The sequence below is a fragment of the Hemitrygon akajei genome, chromosome 4 (genome assembly GCF_048418815.1).
Source record: "Hemitrygon akajei chromosome 4, sHemAka1.3, whole genome shotgun sequence".
Taxonomy (NCBI): domain Eukaryota; kingdom Metazoa; phylum Chordata; class Chondrichthyes; order Myliobatiformes; family Dasyatidae; genus Hemitrygon; species Hemitrygon akajei.
The window spans coordinates 49338948-49356967 of record NC_133127.1 but is presented as its reverse complement, the minus strand read 5'-3'; the positions used below and the strand labels follow the sequence as shown (position 1 = coordinate 49356967).

General features: G+C 41.2%; 1 protein-coding gene across 2 annotated transcripts in view; it reads right to left on the bottom strand.

Moving 5' to 3' along the window:
- nrg1 (neuregulin 1) overlaps positions 1-18020 on the bottom strand; it is a 402950-nt gene that overhangs the window by 254321 nt on the left and 130609 nt on the right. Inside the window, exon 2 of one of the 2 annotated variants that reach the window (XM_073042526.1) lies at positions 5842-5979. The exons of the other annotated variant lie outside the window; for it this stretch is intronic. Coding sequence (XP_072898627.1) covers positions 5842-5947 — 106 coding nt within the window. The 5' untranslated portion in view covers positions 5948-5979. The remainder of the gene's footprint in view (positions 1-5841; positions 5980-18020) is intronic. 2 annotated transcript variants of the gene reach the window in all.

Sequence of the window (18020 nt, the reverse complement as noted above, 5' to 3'; positions counted from 1 at the left end):
AATATTCCTAACTCCTGGTATTTTTCCCCTCCCCCTTCCCTCTTCTTCAGTTCCCCACTCTGGCTCTCCTGTTATCTCTTCTCATCTCCTCACCTGCCAAACACCTTCCCCCAGTGGCCCTCCCTCTTTCCTTACCCCATGGTCCACTCTCCTCCTATCAGATTCCTTCTTCTTCGGCCCTTTGCCTTTTCCACCTATCATCTTGCAGCTTCTTACTTCATTCCACCCCCCCACCCTCCCCACATGCACCTGGTTTCACCTATCACATTTTAGCTTGTACTGCTTCCTACCTCCCCCCCACCCACCTTCTTATTCTGGTTTCTTCCCCCTTCCTTTTCAGTGCTGATAAAGGGTCTCAGTCTGAAATGTCAACTGCGCATTCATTTCCTTGGATGCTACTTGTGCATTTTGTGTGTGTTACTCAGGATTTCCAGAATCTCTTGTGCTTCTGGTCCAGGGAAGGGATGCTATCAATTCTGCCTTTTATGTGACTCAAAACAGAAAGCAATGGATTGATGACTGCCCTCTGATACTGGCTTGGTATACATTTCAAGGGTAATCAATGCGCAATTTGCTGATTAAATAAAAACAAATCTCTCTTAAGCTGATCTGAGCTGCCTTAACTGTTAAGTGAGGACAACAAATAGGTACCATGGTAGTTAATATAGTACAATAACAGCACTGCAACACAGCAGGTAGTGTTGTTCAGCAAGCTACTCTATTCGAACTACCCGCCTGACTTAATAACACTACAGTTACCACACAAAGGACAAATCACCTCCAATAATAGTCCTGAAGAAGGGTCTTGGCCCGAAAAGTTGACTGTTTATTCATTTTCATAGATGATACCTGACCTGCATCACCATTTGGTATTGGGGTGGGGGGGCGCACTGTACAGGATCGTAATAAGCTGCAGAAGGTTGTAAACTCAGTCAGCTCCGTCAAGGGCACGAGCCTCCACAGCCTCCTGGACATCTTTAAGGAGCGATGCCTCAAAAAGATAGTATCCATCACTTATGACCCCCCATTACCCAGGACATGCCCTCTTCTGATTCCTACCATCAGGGAGGAGGTACTGGAGCCTAAAGGCACACACTGAATGATTCAGAAACAGTTTCCTCCCCTCTGCTTTCAGATGCTTGAATGGAATTTGAACCCATGAACTCTATTCATGGGAACTGTACCTCCCTCAGTTGTAGGACTCTGCAGAGAGTCCAGCATGTCTGTAGATGTGAACTTCCCAGTATTCAGGACATTTACAAGGACAGGTGTGTAAAAAGGGCCCGTAGGATCATTGGAGACCCGAGTCACTCCAACCACAAACAGTTCCAGCTGCTACCATCTGAGAAACGGTACCGCAGCAAAATAGCCAGGACCAACAGGTTCTGGAACAGCTTCTTCCACCAGGACTTCAGACTGATTAATTCATGCTGATGAAACTATATTTCTATGTTATATTGACTATTCTGTTGTACTTAATATTTATTGTAAATTACTATAACTGCGCATTGTACATTTGAACAGAGACGTAACGTAAAGATTTTTACCCCTCATGTATATGAAGGATGTAAGTGATAAAGTCAATTTAATTTAATTCAATTCAATTTGATTTCACAACTGTTTTGCTCTACTTATTGAATTTAACTTTTTAAATAGATATATATACTTACTGTAATTCACAGTTTTTATTATTGTGTGCTGCAATGCACTGCTGCCTCAAAACATCAACATATTTCACGACAAATTCCAATGACATTAAACCTGATTCCGATTCTGGTTCCTCCAGCATTTGGTGTGTGTTGTTCCGGTAATAGTTTGACCACCTGAGCTGCTCTGGTGATTTCACCTTGGCACTTCTGGTACTTCTCAGGTAGACTGCGCTGGTGAGACCCTGCTAAACCCTGCTGTAGCCAGCATTCAATATTCAAATATTTAAGGTTGTTTATTGTCTCTCTTCAGTGCACACATGGAAAGGAGAATAAAATGATTGTTACTCCAGATGCAGCATAGGAAAACACAATAAGCACAAAGAATGCAATAAACCCCCTCCCCCTCAAAAACGCAAGAAATATAAATCTAAAAGCAAACACAACGTACAAGTAACTGTTGCATACATAGACATGGTATATGCATGCTAAGTGATGTATATGCAGTGGTAGTGGGTTGTTGGGTGGGTTAATAGATGGAAGTGTTGATAAGCCTGATGGATTAGGGGAAGTAACTGTTTTTTTGGGTGTAGTAACCTGCCGTGGTTTATCCCCCACCCAAGAAGTAATCTCTTGTGTCTCCTCCGCTACAGGGATCTGATACTCCCGGGCTTGGACCCACAGGCATGATTATCAGATTAATTAATGGTTACTATATCATCATCCTTATTATAGAGCAATTCATGTGATAGTTCAATTATTAATGGTGGGCAGAATACCCACCAGCTGTGTGATTGCTACGGTCTAAGTTGATATGACTGCATAGACTATACAGGCACTAGTCAGTAGAGTTACTGCAACAACACTGTGTTACCACAGTGCTAATGGTGCCAACGTGCCGTTACCATTAGACTGGTGGTATGGTGCAGCACAGATTGCTCTAGGTGGCTGAGTACAGTAGTACGGGTAGAACCGGAGTGACTTCATGATGAGGCAAGTGACTGCAGATGCCGGAGTGTGGAGGAACAAACAGCCTGCTGCAGGAAGTTAGTGGGTTGAGCTACATCTGTCAACATTTTGGGTCAAAATCTTGCATCAGGACTCGAGGCATCAACAGTTCCTTTTCTCCCACCGATGCTGATCCTCTAGCAGATAGTTTAAAGTTATAGTGAATGTATGGTTTAGGCTTTCTGAATTTCATATTGCATCTCATTTTCCAGCTGGGTATCTCAATACCCAATGGTAAGAATGCTGAGTTTCCCCACCAGGTAGCCCACACCCACACTGCCCTGTCACCTACTTTTTGTCTCTCTTTGTTCATCTCCCCATCTGGCTCCACCTATCAGACCTTGCCCCACCTGCTTCCACCTATCATCTGCCAACATCTCTTCCACCACTTGCCTCTCACACCTAGATCCATTTGTCCATTATCCCTTCCCACCTGCTTCTGCCTATCATCTGCCAACAGCTTTCACCTCCCTCTCACACCTGGATCCATTTGTCCATCAGCCTTTCCCCTTCTGGTTTCACCAATCACCTACCAACATCTGTCCGACCCCCTTGCCTTCCCCACCGGTCTGCTGTTACTTTTCCCCATGTTGTTCCACCTATGTCACCCCCTTCATTTTGCTGTATACAGACAATCTTTCCTGTTTCCTCTCAGTCCTAATGGAGGGTCTCTAACCAAAATTTCAAGTTATACTCTTTGCCTCCACAGATGCTGCTTGACCCATTAAATATCTTCCAGCATTCTGCTCTATAAGGTTCAGAAAAAGCTACCGAGACAGCACAGTGTACAGGAACTCCTTCAGCTCAAGTTTGGTGCTTAAAAATCATTGGTGAGTCAAGCATATTTCATATATGGTATATATTTGAGAGAAGGAAATGGGATGCACTGACATTTAAAATCTAAGGCAAATTGAAACAACTGCTTATGTTAGAGGATTTTAGGGACTGCTTAAAATAACAGAATATAAACTTTCTTGAGTGGTAGTTTAAAAAGCTTTTGAAAGCCCTTTGAACTGCAGAGACAACTCTGTGCATCTAAATTCTCTGATTGTGGCAGTTAGTTTCAAATATGGCTGAAGCATTGACCCCGCTTTACAGATGAGGACAAGGCAGTTTAGAGTTCCGATTGTGTGTGCTTTCTGATTTTCTCAGTGCTTACAGAATGAAAAAAAATTGTACTTCGTAGTCAATATTTTGCATTGCTTCATATATGAAGAGATCTGGGATGGATAAACTCCCATCTTCCCTCCTACACATGCCCGTCACATTGTTCCTTTTCTACAAATAGTTTACCGATCCTTCTCAAGGTGTGCGGCATATTTCCCTGCAGTTGACATTCAGCTGAAATGTTATGCTTTCAAAATGTCATGTTAATACACTTCAACAAAAATATTTACTGTTTTATTTTTAGGACGCGTGTGGGGCATTTTCTTTTTTATTTATTCACTTTTTGATATTTGGCCACCATAAGCAAAACCAGGATTTATTGTCCATCCCTCTCTATGCTTCAGAAGGTGGTGGCAAACTGCCTCCTTGAATTGCAACAGTTGTCTAAGTGCTCCGACAATGTTTTCAGCACCAATTTCCAAGATTTAGACCCAGCGAGGATGAAGAGATAGCTATTTATTTTTAAATTCCAATGATGCGGGACTTGGTTGGAGTTTGCAGGTGGTGATGTTCTTATGCCTTTGTCCCTCTCATTCCTGGTAGGAGGGGTCATTGGTTTGGGAGGTACTGGAAAATAGCCTAGGTGTGGAAGTGAATTTAAAAAGACCTTTTAAAAGAAAAAAATGCTACATTATTCTCTTAAATGGGCAAACTCTTATTTTTACAAAATGGTTATTACACTTGGTTCAAATAAGTAAGATTTTGCAAATGTTGCCATCCATCCTGTCAAAACCTCGTAGATCTTATATAATGTATTTTAACCAAGTCTTTACTCACTTTTCCCAAGCGCAGTGGAGACAGGTGAATATAAGGCGGCACCGCTGTACTGTGTCAAATCTCAAATAACAAGTATAGGAAGGAGATAGAGAGCCTAGTGGCAGCATATTATGACAACAACCTTTCTTTCAATATCAGCAAAATGAAAGGTTGTTTATTGACTTCAGAAACCGGGGTGCTCCTATTTACATCAACAGTGCTGAGGTTGAGGGGCTTGAGAGTTACAAGTTCCTAGGAGTGAACATCATAAATAGCCTGTTCTGGTGCAAACACATAAACACCATGCCAAGAAAGAGCACTGACGTCTCTACTTCCTTAGGAAGCTAAAGAAGTTCAGCATATCCCTGCCAACCCTCACCAATTTTCATAGATGCACCATAGAAGCATCCTACCTTGATTCATTACATTTTGGCATGGTAACTGCCATGCCCAAAATCACAAGAACAGCAGAGACACATGGAAACAGCTCAGCACATCACAGAAACAAGCCTCCTCCACAAATCATGTCGATACATCTCACTGCTTTGGTAAAGCAGTCAAAATACTGCTCCTAACCCAGTCATTCCTTCTTCTCCCCACTTCCATCTGGCAGAAAATATTAAATCCTGAATGCAAGTAACACACCTATCCCACTATTATCAGACCACCGAGCAGCTGATAAAATGGACTCTTGATCTCACAATTTGCCCTGTGTCCCTTGCTCCTTATTGTCTGCCTGCACTGCATGTTCTCTGTAACTGTGACACTCATTCTTCATTCTGTTATTGTTTTCCCTTGTATACCTCTCTGTACTTGTGTGCGATGAAATGATCTGAATGGATGGCATGCAAGACAAAGTTTTTCACTGTACCTCAGTAAATATGACCACAATAAACCAATTTATCCATTCTATTTAATAAAATCAAAGTTCAATGTTCAAAGCAAATGTATTATAAAAGCATGTTCTGTATATGTTAACATTTACTACCTGGAGATTTGCTTTCTTGCAGGAAAAATAATGGATCTATGAAAAACTATACATAAACAAAGTCTAGCAAAGGTGGAAAAGAAAACAACTGAGCAAATAAAAGATAATACTGGGAACATGTGTTGTGAAGAGTCTGTAAGTCATAGAACCAGTTCAGAGTTATGGTAAGTTGTGATAATAAAGATTTATTACCCTACAGCCTTCACTCCGGTTCCGGACCTGATGGTTGTTGGGGACTAACTGATGCTGGTGGATTGCGACCTAAGGCTACTGTACCTTCTGCCCGGTGGTAGTAGTGAGAAAGGAGCATGGCCTGGATAGTGGTGGTGGAAGGGAGGGGGTCTTTGATGACGATGGCTGCTTTCTTCTGAAAGTGATCCATATTGATGTACTCAGTGGTGGGGTGAGCTTTGCCTGTGATGGAAAATGAATTAAAAGTGAGGATCAATGATTACAACTAATAGTATTCATATTTCATCCCCACAATTTCCTTCAATATCACAGTCACTACACTTTGAAAGGTTTTTTAATTGGCAGTAATAAGCTTTGGCATGAGTTATTGTCAGTCCTTTTTATGGATAAGAATTCCTTTCAGGATTCTATGGTGCATATCAAAGAATTTATTGGAATTACATAAGAAATCATGTCTTGTTATTCACAAAGTACACCTGAGCTTTTGATTGTCCCAGAATTCAACACTGTAGCATTGCTGACATTTGAATAATGAGCACACTACATTCCAAGCAACCTCGCTGAATACACCATCAAACTCTGCCTGCCCCAGCTGTGCAGAGTCTGACGGTCTCTCATCAGACTTCTCAGACACCTCAGCACCCACAGAAACAGCGGAGAAGCAAATCATCCTCAACCATTTTAGCATTCAGCAGAATACGGGATGCTGTGGCGGGATGCAGTTATAGACGATAGAAAAGAGGATTGGAGGCAATTATCCACACATTCCATTCAGAGCAATTACAGAAAAACTGGTAAATAGGTTTAGGAAATTCAGTGAAAAGCCTTTGTTTGAAAACTGTCCATTCAGATCTTTCCAAACACAAGTACATTGAGGTAATACAAGGGAAAACAATAATAATTAAGTGTTATTGTTTCAGTGCAATGCAGGCAAACAGGGCCACAATGGGCTAGATTGAAAGTTCAATAGTTTATCACACTACAGGATCTCCAATAGTCTTACAACAGTACAGTAGAAGGTATGGTGACACGTGCTTTCAGGCCAACAATGTTCGCTCAGATGAAAAATTAGAGAGTAATTCATTTGTAGGATTGCTTCAGAGAAACAGAACAACAACAGAACAGGTGATGGAGCCACCTTCTTGATAGAAGTGATGAATGGCACACGAGGAGTTCAAGGATGAAATTGCAAATGGAAAATTCGTCCTTAAAAAGGGAAAAAATATTTCAGTTTGCTGCAAAGTAATACTCTAAGGGAAGCCTGGGCTGATACTGATAAAACCAAGGGAAATGCAACATAGACAGAAAGAGGCAAAGCAATAAAGAACACAAAGAAAGTTAAACTGAAGAGGAAAAATAAAGCAAAAATATGCAAAGCTTTTGATAGAATGAGGAGATAACGCATTCAGTCATAGAGCCAAAGCTATACAGCATGGATACAGAAAACTACCAGGATGGCTCAGGTACTCAAATCAGCATTGGAAGTGATTTTGTCCTTTGAGGGACAACTGCAGTGATCCTAAGTTGTCTGTATGAATTACAGCAGCTGGTTGCACAACACTACCTGCTGTGATGCAGTGCTATAGCTACATTATACTATATACCACAGTACCAAGTTCTTCCCTCAATTAACAGATAATGTAATTCAGATCAGTTTTAAAGAGATTTTTTTTTAATGTATTAAGACCATAAGACATAGGAGCAGAATGAGGCCATTCAGCTCATTAGGTCCACTACACCATTCCATCATGGCTGATCCCGGACTCCACTCAACCCCATACACTTGTCCTTTTCCCATACTCCTTGATGCCCCAACCAATCAGGAATCTATTAAGTTTCACTTTAAACATACCCTTGGACTGTGCCTCAACCATAGTCTCTGGCAGGGCATTCCACAGATTCACTACTCTCTGGCGGAAAAGATTCCTCCTTACTTCTGTTCTAAAATGTCGCCCCTCAAATTTGAGGCTGTGCCCTCTAATTCTGGATACCCCCACCCGAGGAAACATCCTCTCCACATCCACCTTATCCAGTCCTTTCAACATTCTGTAGGTTTCAATAAGATCTCCATGCATTCTTCTAAATTCCAGTTGAGTGCAGGCTCAAAGTTGTCAAATGATCCTCATATGTTAACCCCTTCATTCTCAGAGTCATCCTCGTGAACCCCTCATTCCTGGAATCAGCCTTGTGAACCTCATAGTTTGACGAGTATTCATAGGATGTAGACAAATGGCAGCATCAATCATCCTGGAGCCAGTATCAGAGGGCAGTAAAATATTGACTTCAATGCTGTGGTTTGAGTCACAAAAAGCCGAACTGAGTAAGAAGAGCAGATGTACTTCCTTAAAGAACATTAGTGAACATTAAAGGGCTTTTATCAAGAAACATTATCCCATTTGCCTGCAATAGGACCACATCCTTCATGCCTTGCATACTTATGAGTCAATCTAACAGTTCTAAGTACCAAGATAAAGACTATGGGAGAAGAGAGAAATGACTAACAAAGGTAGATTGTGTAGATAGATTACTTGTGAATAATTTGTGTTAAGACAGTCAACCCTTTAAGAATTATGTTATGCTTACATTAGGTGGTTAGACAGATTCAGACACGAGTCCAAATAAAGGCATGAAAACATTTCATTGTAGACACCATGAATTGTCCATTAAGCACGGTTATATAAAGAGGGGACACAAGTTATAAATACTGGTAATAGAACCATTAACAAAAGGTTTTAAATTCAAAAGATCGTCCAATAAATTTTTATCAGGACCTATAGGAAAAGTAGTTCATTGGAAACGTAAGAAATCTCTAATTTGAAGGTATCTGTAAAAATGGGGACACAAGTAGCGATACTGAATTTACAGGAGAGTCATATGTAGAATACTCCGGTGTAGTAAATATAAAGGCAATAGCTAGACTATAAGCAAGGACAAAGATATAAAAGTCCGAGCCAGAAGACACACATTTATGTCAGAACTGCAGAATTGCTCTTGTCCCATTGAACTTGTGTCCTAATATCTCAATTTAATTTTATCGCCCTGGGTTCAGTCCCTTCCCAACTACACCCATGACATTCCTCAGCCTCTCAATCTCCTCACTAACTTTCAATCCCTTGGCCCTAACCACCTCATTTTCATCATGGATGTCCAGACCCTATACATTTCTATCCCCTATCAAGAAGGCCTTAAAGCTCTCCGCTTCTTTCTCAATAAAAGAACCAACCAGTTCCCCTCCACCGCTACCCTTCTCCAAACGGCAGAACTGGTCCTCAGTCTCAACAGTTTTTCCTTCAGTCCTTCCCACTTTCTGCAGAGTTGAGGGGCAGCCATGGGCACCCACAAGGGCCTCAACTGTGCCTTCATTGGCTACATAGAACAGTGAATGTTCCAAGCCTTCACCGGTAATGGTCTCCAACACTTCCCCTGCTACATTGATGACTGCATTGCTGCTGTTTCATGCACCCATGCTAAGCTTGTCAATTTTATCAACTTTACCTCCAACTTCCACCCTGCCCTTATATTCACTTGGTAAATTTCGGACACCTCTCTCTCATTTCTCAAACTCTCAGAGTCCATCTCTGGAGACAAACTGTCTACCAATATCTTTTATAAACCCACCGACTGCCATGGCTATCTTAACTAGACTTCTTCCTATTCTCCTTATAAAATTATCATTTCCTTTTCTCAGTTCCTTTGTGTCCACCACATCTGTTCCCAGGATACAGCCTTCCTTTCCAGGATATTAGAGATATCCTCCTCCTTTAAGAACGGGGTTTCCCTTCCCCTACCTTATGCACATCTCTTCCATTTCCCAAACATCGGCACTCCCCCCTTCTTCCCGCCACCTGCACAGTAATAGAGTTCCTATCAGCCTCCACATCCAACAAATCATTCTCTGCAACTTCCATTATTTTCAAGGGGATTCTACCATCTTTATCCTCCTCCCCTCTTTTCACTTTCTGCAAGGATCTCATCACCAAACATAACTTCATCTCTTTTCCTCTCTTCACTTTCTGCAGATATTGCTTCCTCTCTGATTCCCTTGTCCATTTGTCCCTCCCCATTAATCTTCCTCCTGGTACTTATCTCTGCAAGTGGCCAAAGTGCTACACCTGCTCTTTCACCTTCTCCTTCACCTCCTTTGAGGGCCTCGAACAATTCTGCCAGTTGAGGCTACACTTCACCAGCGAATCTGTTGGGGTCATCTATTGTGTCTGATGTTCCCAATGTAGCCTCCTCTACATTGCTGAGACCTGTCATTAATTAGGGGACCGCTTTGTTGAGCACCTCTGCTCCATCCCAGTGACCAAACATTTTAATTCTGATTCCCATTTCGACATGTTGGTCCATGCCCTCCTCTTGTGCCATGATGAGACCCTCAGAGCGGAGGAGCAACACCTTATATTCCATCTGGATAGGCTCCGACTTGATGGCATGAATATCAGTTCTTCCTTCCAGTAAAAAAAATCCTCTGCCCTCCACTTCACTTATTCCTTGATCTGATCTCTAAACTCTTCTCTCCTACCTATCATGATCCTGGTCGTTTCCTTCTTCCCTTTCTCCAGTGGTCCACTGTCCTCTCCTATCAGATTAATTTTCCTCCAATCCTTTACCTTTCCTACCCAGTTGGCTCACCTATCACCTTCCTGCTGGTCCTTCTTCTCCTTTCCCCACCCTTTTATTCTAAAATCTTCCTCCTTTCTTTCCAGTCCTGAAGAAGGGTCTCAGTCCAAAGCACTGACTGTTTCTTTATTTCCATTAGATGCTGCCTGACCTGCTAAGCTCCTCTGGCGTTTTTTGTGTGTTGCTTTGGATTTCAGCATCATCAGACCTTCTCGTGTTTATAACAAGCTTATATAGGCTGGCATTATAGAGTGGGCCGAAGGGCCTGTACTGTATGGTACTATTCTGAGTTCTATGTTCTGTTTTCCTCGTGGCAATATACAGCTATTTGTAGTGGCAGGGTGTAAAGCATTTAGAGAAGTTTTCCACCACAGAATGCAAGATAGGTGTGAAATTCAATCATTGGTACGCATGGACTCCCTGAAGAAGTTGTAAGAAATAACGTGCAGATTAAATCTTTCAGGTTTGAACAATTCATGAAAAGCAGTAGAACAAAAAACCATTTCACTTCCTCTTACCACTCAGCTTCAACTGGAACAACAAAAAGGTAAACTTGAAATATAAAGAAGGTTTTGAATAAATAGGTTGTGGAAGGCCAATAAAATGTCATGATGAAACAGTGACTTTGCATTTCAGCTAAGCTGTAGGGAAATGCCACACTCTACAACCGGATTTATCTCTGCGGAAAAGTTAATGAATAGAAGAGTCAGAATTTGCAAGGAATAAGTAGGAAAGGCAAGAAAAGCAGTGAAAATATTCATGATAAGAGCTTCAAGGCGAAGTGATCTGGTTAGTATGATAGAGGGTATATACTGAAACACACCATAGGTCAGACAATTGGGGAGACAGTGGAAGTACAAAGGGATAGAAATTATCTTTTGAAAATTAGGAAGAGATTGGTTATCTGATCAAATAATATCTGAGAGAACAACAAAGGTGGCTGTGAGATCAGAATCAAAGTCAAAGTCAAATTTGTTTTCTTATGTATGCAAGTATGTATCCAGAGGTGCAATGAAAAGAATTTTTGCAGCCACAGTAAAGGCACAGGCACATAGCATCATATTATCAGCATTCACAAGAAAAACACAAGTTATAGACAAAAAAGAACACAATCAGAACAAAGTCCATTTCAATGCAAAGTGATCAAAGGGGTGGTAGTGTTGCTAAACTGTAGAGATTAATGTTGCGCCGACTACAGTAGTTCAAGACCCAAATGACTGGCTGAACGGAAGTAAATGGTCTTGTATCTGGTGGTGTAGGACTTCAGATTTCCGTACCTCCGGTTTGATGGTAGCTGCAAAAAGATGGCATAGACTGAATGGTGGGGATCCCCTTGGTGATGGACGTTCCTTTATTGAGGCTTCACCTTCTGTAGGCATAAGAATCAATGTTCCCTCTAATTGGTAATGATCTGTGTATGCAAAAATCTTGTGCTGTGTAACATTTTGCCCAGAGACAACTACATGTGTGCACTGAATTTTTAAGTAGAAGTAAACCAAAAGCCATTCTATGGATAATAAGCCATTCCATTTTAAGTGAACCAGCAGTTCTTTTGCGCTTCATACCTTTTGCTTCTTTGGAATTTGACATAGTTAATCAATAATTTCTTCAATAAAAACATTACAAATAAGCCAGTTCTAAAATCTGCAGACTAATCAGTAACAGGAAAAGGAAGTGTGATTGTGTATGATCATGAAATATATTTAACATGCCTAAGAGGTAGACCGTGACAACCTTTTGCATGCTGTTTAAATTCCTTTGTTCACTAGTAGCAAAGGATGTGTGCGTGTGAACACGTGCACACCTTAGAGGGAACAGAGACTAGAATACTGGAACAGGATATGCCCTTAAGCTCACCAGCCAAGGTAAGTTTTCATGCTGCTGTATGGTGGTTCCCATGGACCCCGTAGTTGAAGGCCAATGACTCATTTCCCAGCAGTCAGTGCAGAAGTAATGGGGCATCAACATACTGTTGTCGTTGAGACTTGTATGGGTAATGATTTAAAAATACTCAGAGCAAGAAACACATGGGTGGTTTTTTTAAGAGATAAATTTCACCTGTTTTGTGCCATTTTCTATTTTTGAACATTTGGACTAAATGTAACACCTATTTTAGATGCCAAACAATGATATCCAATTTCTAACTACAGGTGCAAATACGAGGGAGGGTAGACCTGTCATTTTTAAAGATAAGCACATAGTGCAGAGAAAATCTTTTGAAGCACGTAAAACTGCTTGTATTGATATATGTAAGCACAATTCAGAAGACATAAATCCAACCCCCATTTCTCATCAATGCAGATGTATGGATTTGAAAGGCACATTAATGAGAAAAAACAATACTCTAACTCAAAATGCAGAGAAACATTTTTCAGTGAAATATTAAGAATGTTTATTCAGATAGAAGGAAACCAGCAAATAATTTGTACACATCGTATTTTGTAAATCATAACTAATGAGGTAAAGACCAGAGTGTGCACTTCAGAATTATTGTCAGATTCACAGAGCTATTCAGCACAGAAAGAAGCCCTTTGGCCAGTTGGCCAGGTTTCCTTGTTGAGATAGTCCATTTGCCCGTCTTTAGGCCATATCCCTCTATGCCAATCTGTTCAAATATCTTTTAAGCATTTAAATTGTCCCCATCTCTACCACTTCCTCTGGCAACTTACTCAACTCATGGAAAAGATATTTAGAATAACAAATATTGGGTAGAAACTGGAGATAACTCCCATAAACTTTAAAATAATTACTCAGAATACAGGCAGAGCATTGATCTAACATCACGTCTAGAAGGCAACGTTTTTGACACAGTACTCCTTCAAGACTGTACTGACAGGTCAATCGAGACTTTGGGATACCATGATGAATCTGCACAGTGGAGACACAAGAGACCGCAGAATCTGAACACAACACACAAGTTGCTGGAGGATATCACTGGATCAGGCAGCATCTAACGGGACAGTCAACATTTTAAATCAAGACCTTTCATCAGAACTGGGGAAAGTAGGGTAGAAGAGGACTCCTTCCTGTAAGTAAGGAGTCTAGAATGAGGTGTAGGATTTTGCATGAGACTGCAGAAAAAAACTCCTTATGCAGAAGAAAGAGGAGGCTATGCAGTAGTTAGAGATTAAAACATAAAGTATGTCAAAAATTAGATTACCTGTAAATGAAGGGAAAGGTGTCAAAAGGGTTGGAAAATTGGAGGGTGAAGGCTAACATATTTCATTTTTGGCTGAATAGTCTTTTCTGCATTGTCAAACTTCATGCATTGGTCACCTTGGATCCAGGTTAACACAGCGTTCCAGCATCTTCATTATGTTCTCAGTTGTTATTTTATTAAGATATCCTGTTTGTTAATGCATATATCTAATCAGCCAATCAGGTGGCAGCAACTCAATGTATAAGGGCATGGGCAAGAGGTTCAGTTGTTGTTCAGGCCAGAGAAATGTGACCTAATGAATTTGACCATGAAATGATTGTTGGTGCCAGACAGGGTGGTTTGATTATCTCAAAAATTGATGTTCTCCTGGAATTTTCATGCACAGCAGTCTCTAGAATTTACAGAAAATGGTGCGAAAATCAAAAGAAATCCAGTGAGCAGCAGTTCTGTAGGTGAAAACGCCTTGTTAATGAGAGAGATCAGAGGAGAATGGCCAGACTGGTTTAAGCTGACGAGAAGTCAACTGTAACTCAAATAACAACTCATTACAACAGTGGTGTGCAGAACAGCATCTCTAAATACACGAATGTTGAACCTTGAAATGGATGTGTTACAGCTAAAGCAGCAGAAGACCACAAACATACGCACAGTAGCCACTTTATTCGGTACAGGAGGTACCTAGTAAAGTGTCCATTGAGTGCATTTCCTCTGGGTCTTCTCTAAGAGGCAATTTGAAGTTACCATTGCTGAGCTCATTCCACTTTGGAACCAGCAGGCACTTTAGAGAGAAGGGATTTTCAGTCCAACAAATCCCAGCTATGTTGGAAGCAAGTTTTGAGAATTGAAAGTGCATTATTCCCAATGTTGTGCACATTTCCCAGAAACCTTGATTACATAATGTCATATAAACAGCTTGAAGAGTTCCTTGAACACAACAACATTCCATAGTTTATCGTTTGAAGTGGAAGGTACAGATAAAGCTTGGTTTCTGGCAGGAGTACATTTCAGAATTCAAGGATAATATCTCAATGGGAGTTCATGGTATTGTGTGTAACTTGTTAATACCATTTATCCATTCAAGTAAATACAGATTGCAATGGAACAAGTAAACATATTCCCGCAATACTGTGAAAAAAAACAAAATGTGCAATAATTTGTTAAAGCATAAACATGATTTAAGCAGTGTAAATATTTTACAATAAATATTATGCATGAAAATAAATAGTGCTGAATAAAAGGAAACAGAAGTTTGGCCAGTGCTGTTCATGGGCAGTGATGGTCAAATCACTGTTTTATTGCAATATACTTTTTAAAGGTCACAACGTGTGACTCACTTTTTGCTTTGTCAAAAAAAAAATGATGCCACAGTAAAACAATGATGCTGCTCCGGGTGGTCCAAGCTCCTTCTTCAACTCCCGGTGATTGTTCCATCCTTTAGTTTACCGCTGTGGTCTAGCCCTCTTTATCCTAAACTTCCCACTCATCCATACTCTAGATTTGTATTTTAACTCAATGGGATACCAACCTTATCACCAGTGATTTAACTGACTCTTAAATGGTCTACCTCTTTCCATTTGACTTCCACCCTTTTTCTTTGTTCCTCCATTTCAATATTATTAGGAAGGACTTGAAACAATGGGCGGCTTTTTCCCATGTCATGACTGAACAGTCCTCAGATAAATGTAGGGATGGAACATAATGGTGTACAGGCTAATTTCAGTTCTTATATCAATGATAAAATCTGTTACAAACACCAAATTCAAAGAAGGTATAATGAGGGCACTCTAGGTTTAAGGATCTAGTGCTTTCCCATCATATATGATGAGTAAACTCTTCTCGGGCTTCCAGCTGGGAGCAATTATGACAAACAAATGTCATCGAAACCTCGGTGATAATCGATACCTGAATCTGGCTGGAAGCCCGAGAAGAGTTCATTTGCACCCTAGGGTTGTTTTCTAATACTAACATTACAAGACCTGATATAACAGTTTGTTCATTCAAATGATTCTGACTGAGATATCCTGTAAAATATTTATTCAGTTTTGTCATCTGCACATTGCTGACAAGACCAATATTTATTGCTCTTGACAAGATAAGGATAAGACACCTCCTTGAATTAGTGGTTCTTCTGGTGGAGGTGTTTCCGCAAAGCTATCTAACAAGGAGATCCAAGATTTAGACCCAGCGACAATGAACGATGAGAGATGTATTTCAGTTTCAGACGCTTTACAGCTGGGAGGAAAACCTGCAGGTGGTGGTGTTCCGATGCACTCCTTACTTCTGTCTTTGCAGCCTAGGCAAGTAAATCAATATTGATAGATGCGGCACCCTGCAGCTAATGAGAGCTACGACTGGAGGGAATGATCACATAGGACAGTAGATGGGTTACCAATTAAGTGAGTGGCTTCAACACACAAAAAGCTAGAGGAACTCAGCAGATCAGGCAACATGTACAGATGGAAATAGAGTCAATGCTGTGGGCTAAGACCTTTCATCTAGATTGAAATATTAAAGGAAGATGGAGGGATGCGATGAATCCAGGTGAGGAAGGGTGATAGGCAAGAGGAGGAGGGGCTGGAGCGGGATTGCCCTCTGAAGTTGGGAGGTGTCAGATGGATCTGACAAGGGACTGAAAATGATAGAGCGGAAGGCAGAGCATAGAATAAAGGGGGGGGGGGAGGAACCAGTGGGAGAAATGTATTGGTAATGGCAGATGTTGAAGGAGAGGAAGAGGAAAGGGATGGGGTGATAGAGGCCAGCTGGATCAGGAGGAAAGAGAAAAAGGCAGGGACAGTTACCAGAAATTGGAGAATTGAATGTTCATGCTGCCAGGTCGCAGATTACTCAGGTGGAATATGGGATGCTGTCCTCTAATTTGTGGGCTGGGTGGATGACCTAGGCTGACAAAAGCCAGAGTTCTGGCAATCTTACTGGAGGTTATGTTCACCCTATAAACTGCGACAGTATATATGGCAGCCACAGTATATGTGTGGTAAACCGAGTGAAGTTTCAGGTCCATGTTAGTTCTCAGGATGTTGGCAATGGCAATGACAATCTCACTGAATGTTAATGATAATGCGCCCCTGCTTTACCTATGGAAGAACCCATGGGTCCCATATTGGCCTCATGAGTCACCTCAGAATTTACAAAATGAGAATGGAATTAATTGACTGGTTTTAGTACAACGAGCTGGAGGTCAGTTGGTTTTCCACTGTTTGTGAGAATGAAGTCAGATAGTGATAGAACACTCTCCAGTTGTCTGGATGAACGCTCAGCATCGTCCTGGACAAGGTGGTCTGATTGGCACACTCGCCACTCTAAATATTAATTCCGTCCATCACCAGTGCACAGGGGCTGCAGTAAATACACTTACACAGCTCACCCAGGTATCTTGGTGGCAGCCTTTTTGCAAACCAGTGATCTCTACCACTAAAAAGCCAGTTCAGCTGCATGAGTACATCACACACACAGGTTTCACTTTAATTTGTATGTTCTGATTTGGAAAAATACTGCTGTTCCTTTACCACAGCCAAGTTGAAATCCTGGAACTTACTGTTCAACAGAATGGTGGGAATACCTTCACTAGAAGGACTTAGCAGTTCGAGAATGTGACTCATCACCACCTTCTCAAGGGCAGTTCGGTGCGGGCAACGAATGCTGATTTTGCCATTGCCTCTTGCATCCCGTGGATAAGGCAGTTCTGAGTGGGAGCTGAACTGATGGAGTCGCCACCTTTTGGAAATGGGTGAAGTTTAGTGCAGCGAACCTCTGTAGCCCACGCAAGGATTAGATTGAACTGAATTCTGTACACAGCTCAGTATATCACTGAAACCAGACTCCCTTCCATAGGCATCTTGTTGCCTCTCTAAGTGGGCTGAATAATCAAAGACCCCACCCACCTGGGACATGCTTTCCCTCTTCTCAACCTGTAAGCATGTACCACCAGGCTCAAGGCAGTTTCTACTCTGCTGTTATAAGGCTATTAAACAGTTCCCTGGTATGACAAGTTGGACTCCCGACCTCGCCATCTATTTCATTATGATCTTACACCTCAATGCTTACCTGCATTTTCTCAGTAGCTGTTACACTTTATTCTGCATTATTATTGTTTTACCTTGTTCTGCCTCAATGCACTGTGTAACGATCTGATCTGTATGGACAGTATGCAAGATAAGCTTTTCACTGTGTCTCAGTACATGTGACATTAATAAACCAATTCCAATTCCAGATCCTCAGAGCTAGAGGTTGGCAAGTAATTTTGTCAGTTTGGTAAGTGGCTAGATTGATAAGAGATTAATAGAGAATACATTGTTATAGCCAGTTCTTGTAGGTGGAGAATGACAAATCATTCATTACTGCGAACAAACTGATTTGCAAGTCAAGGACATTTGCCCAGAAGAACCAATAGAGAAAATTTGTAAATAGAATGTTTGTAAATCGAAGGATGTTAGTACTTAGCATCTGTGATTTAATAACATTT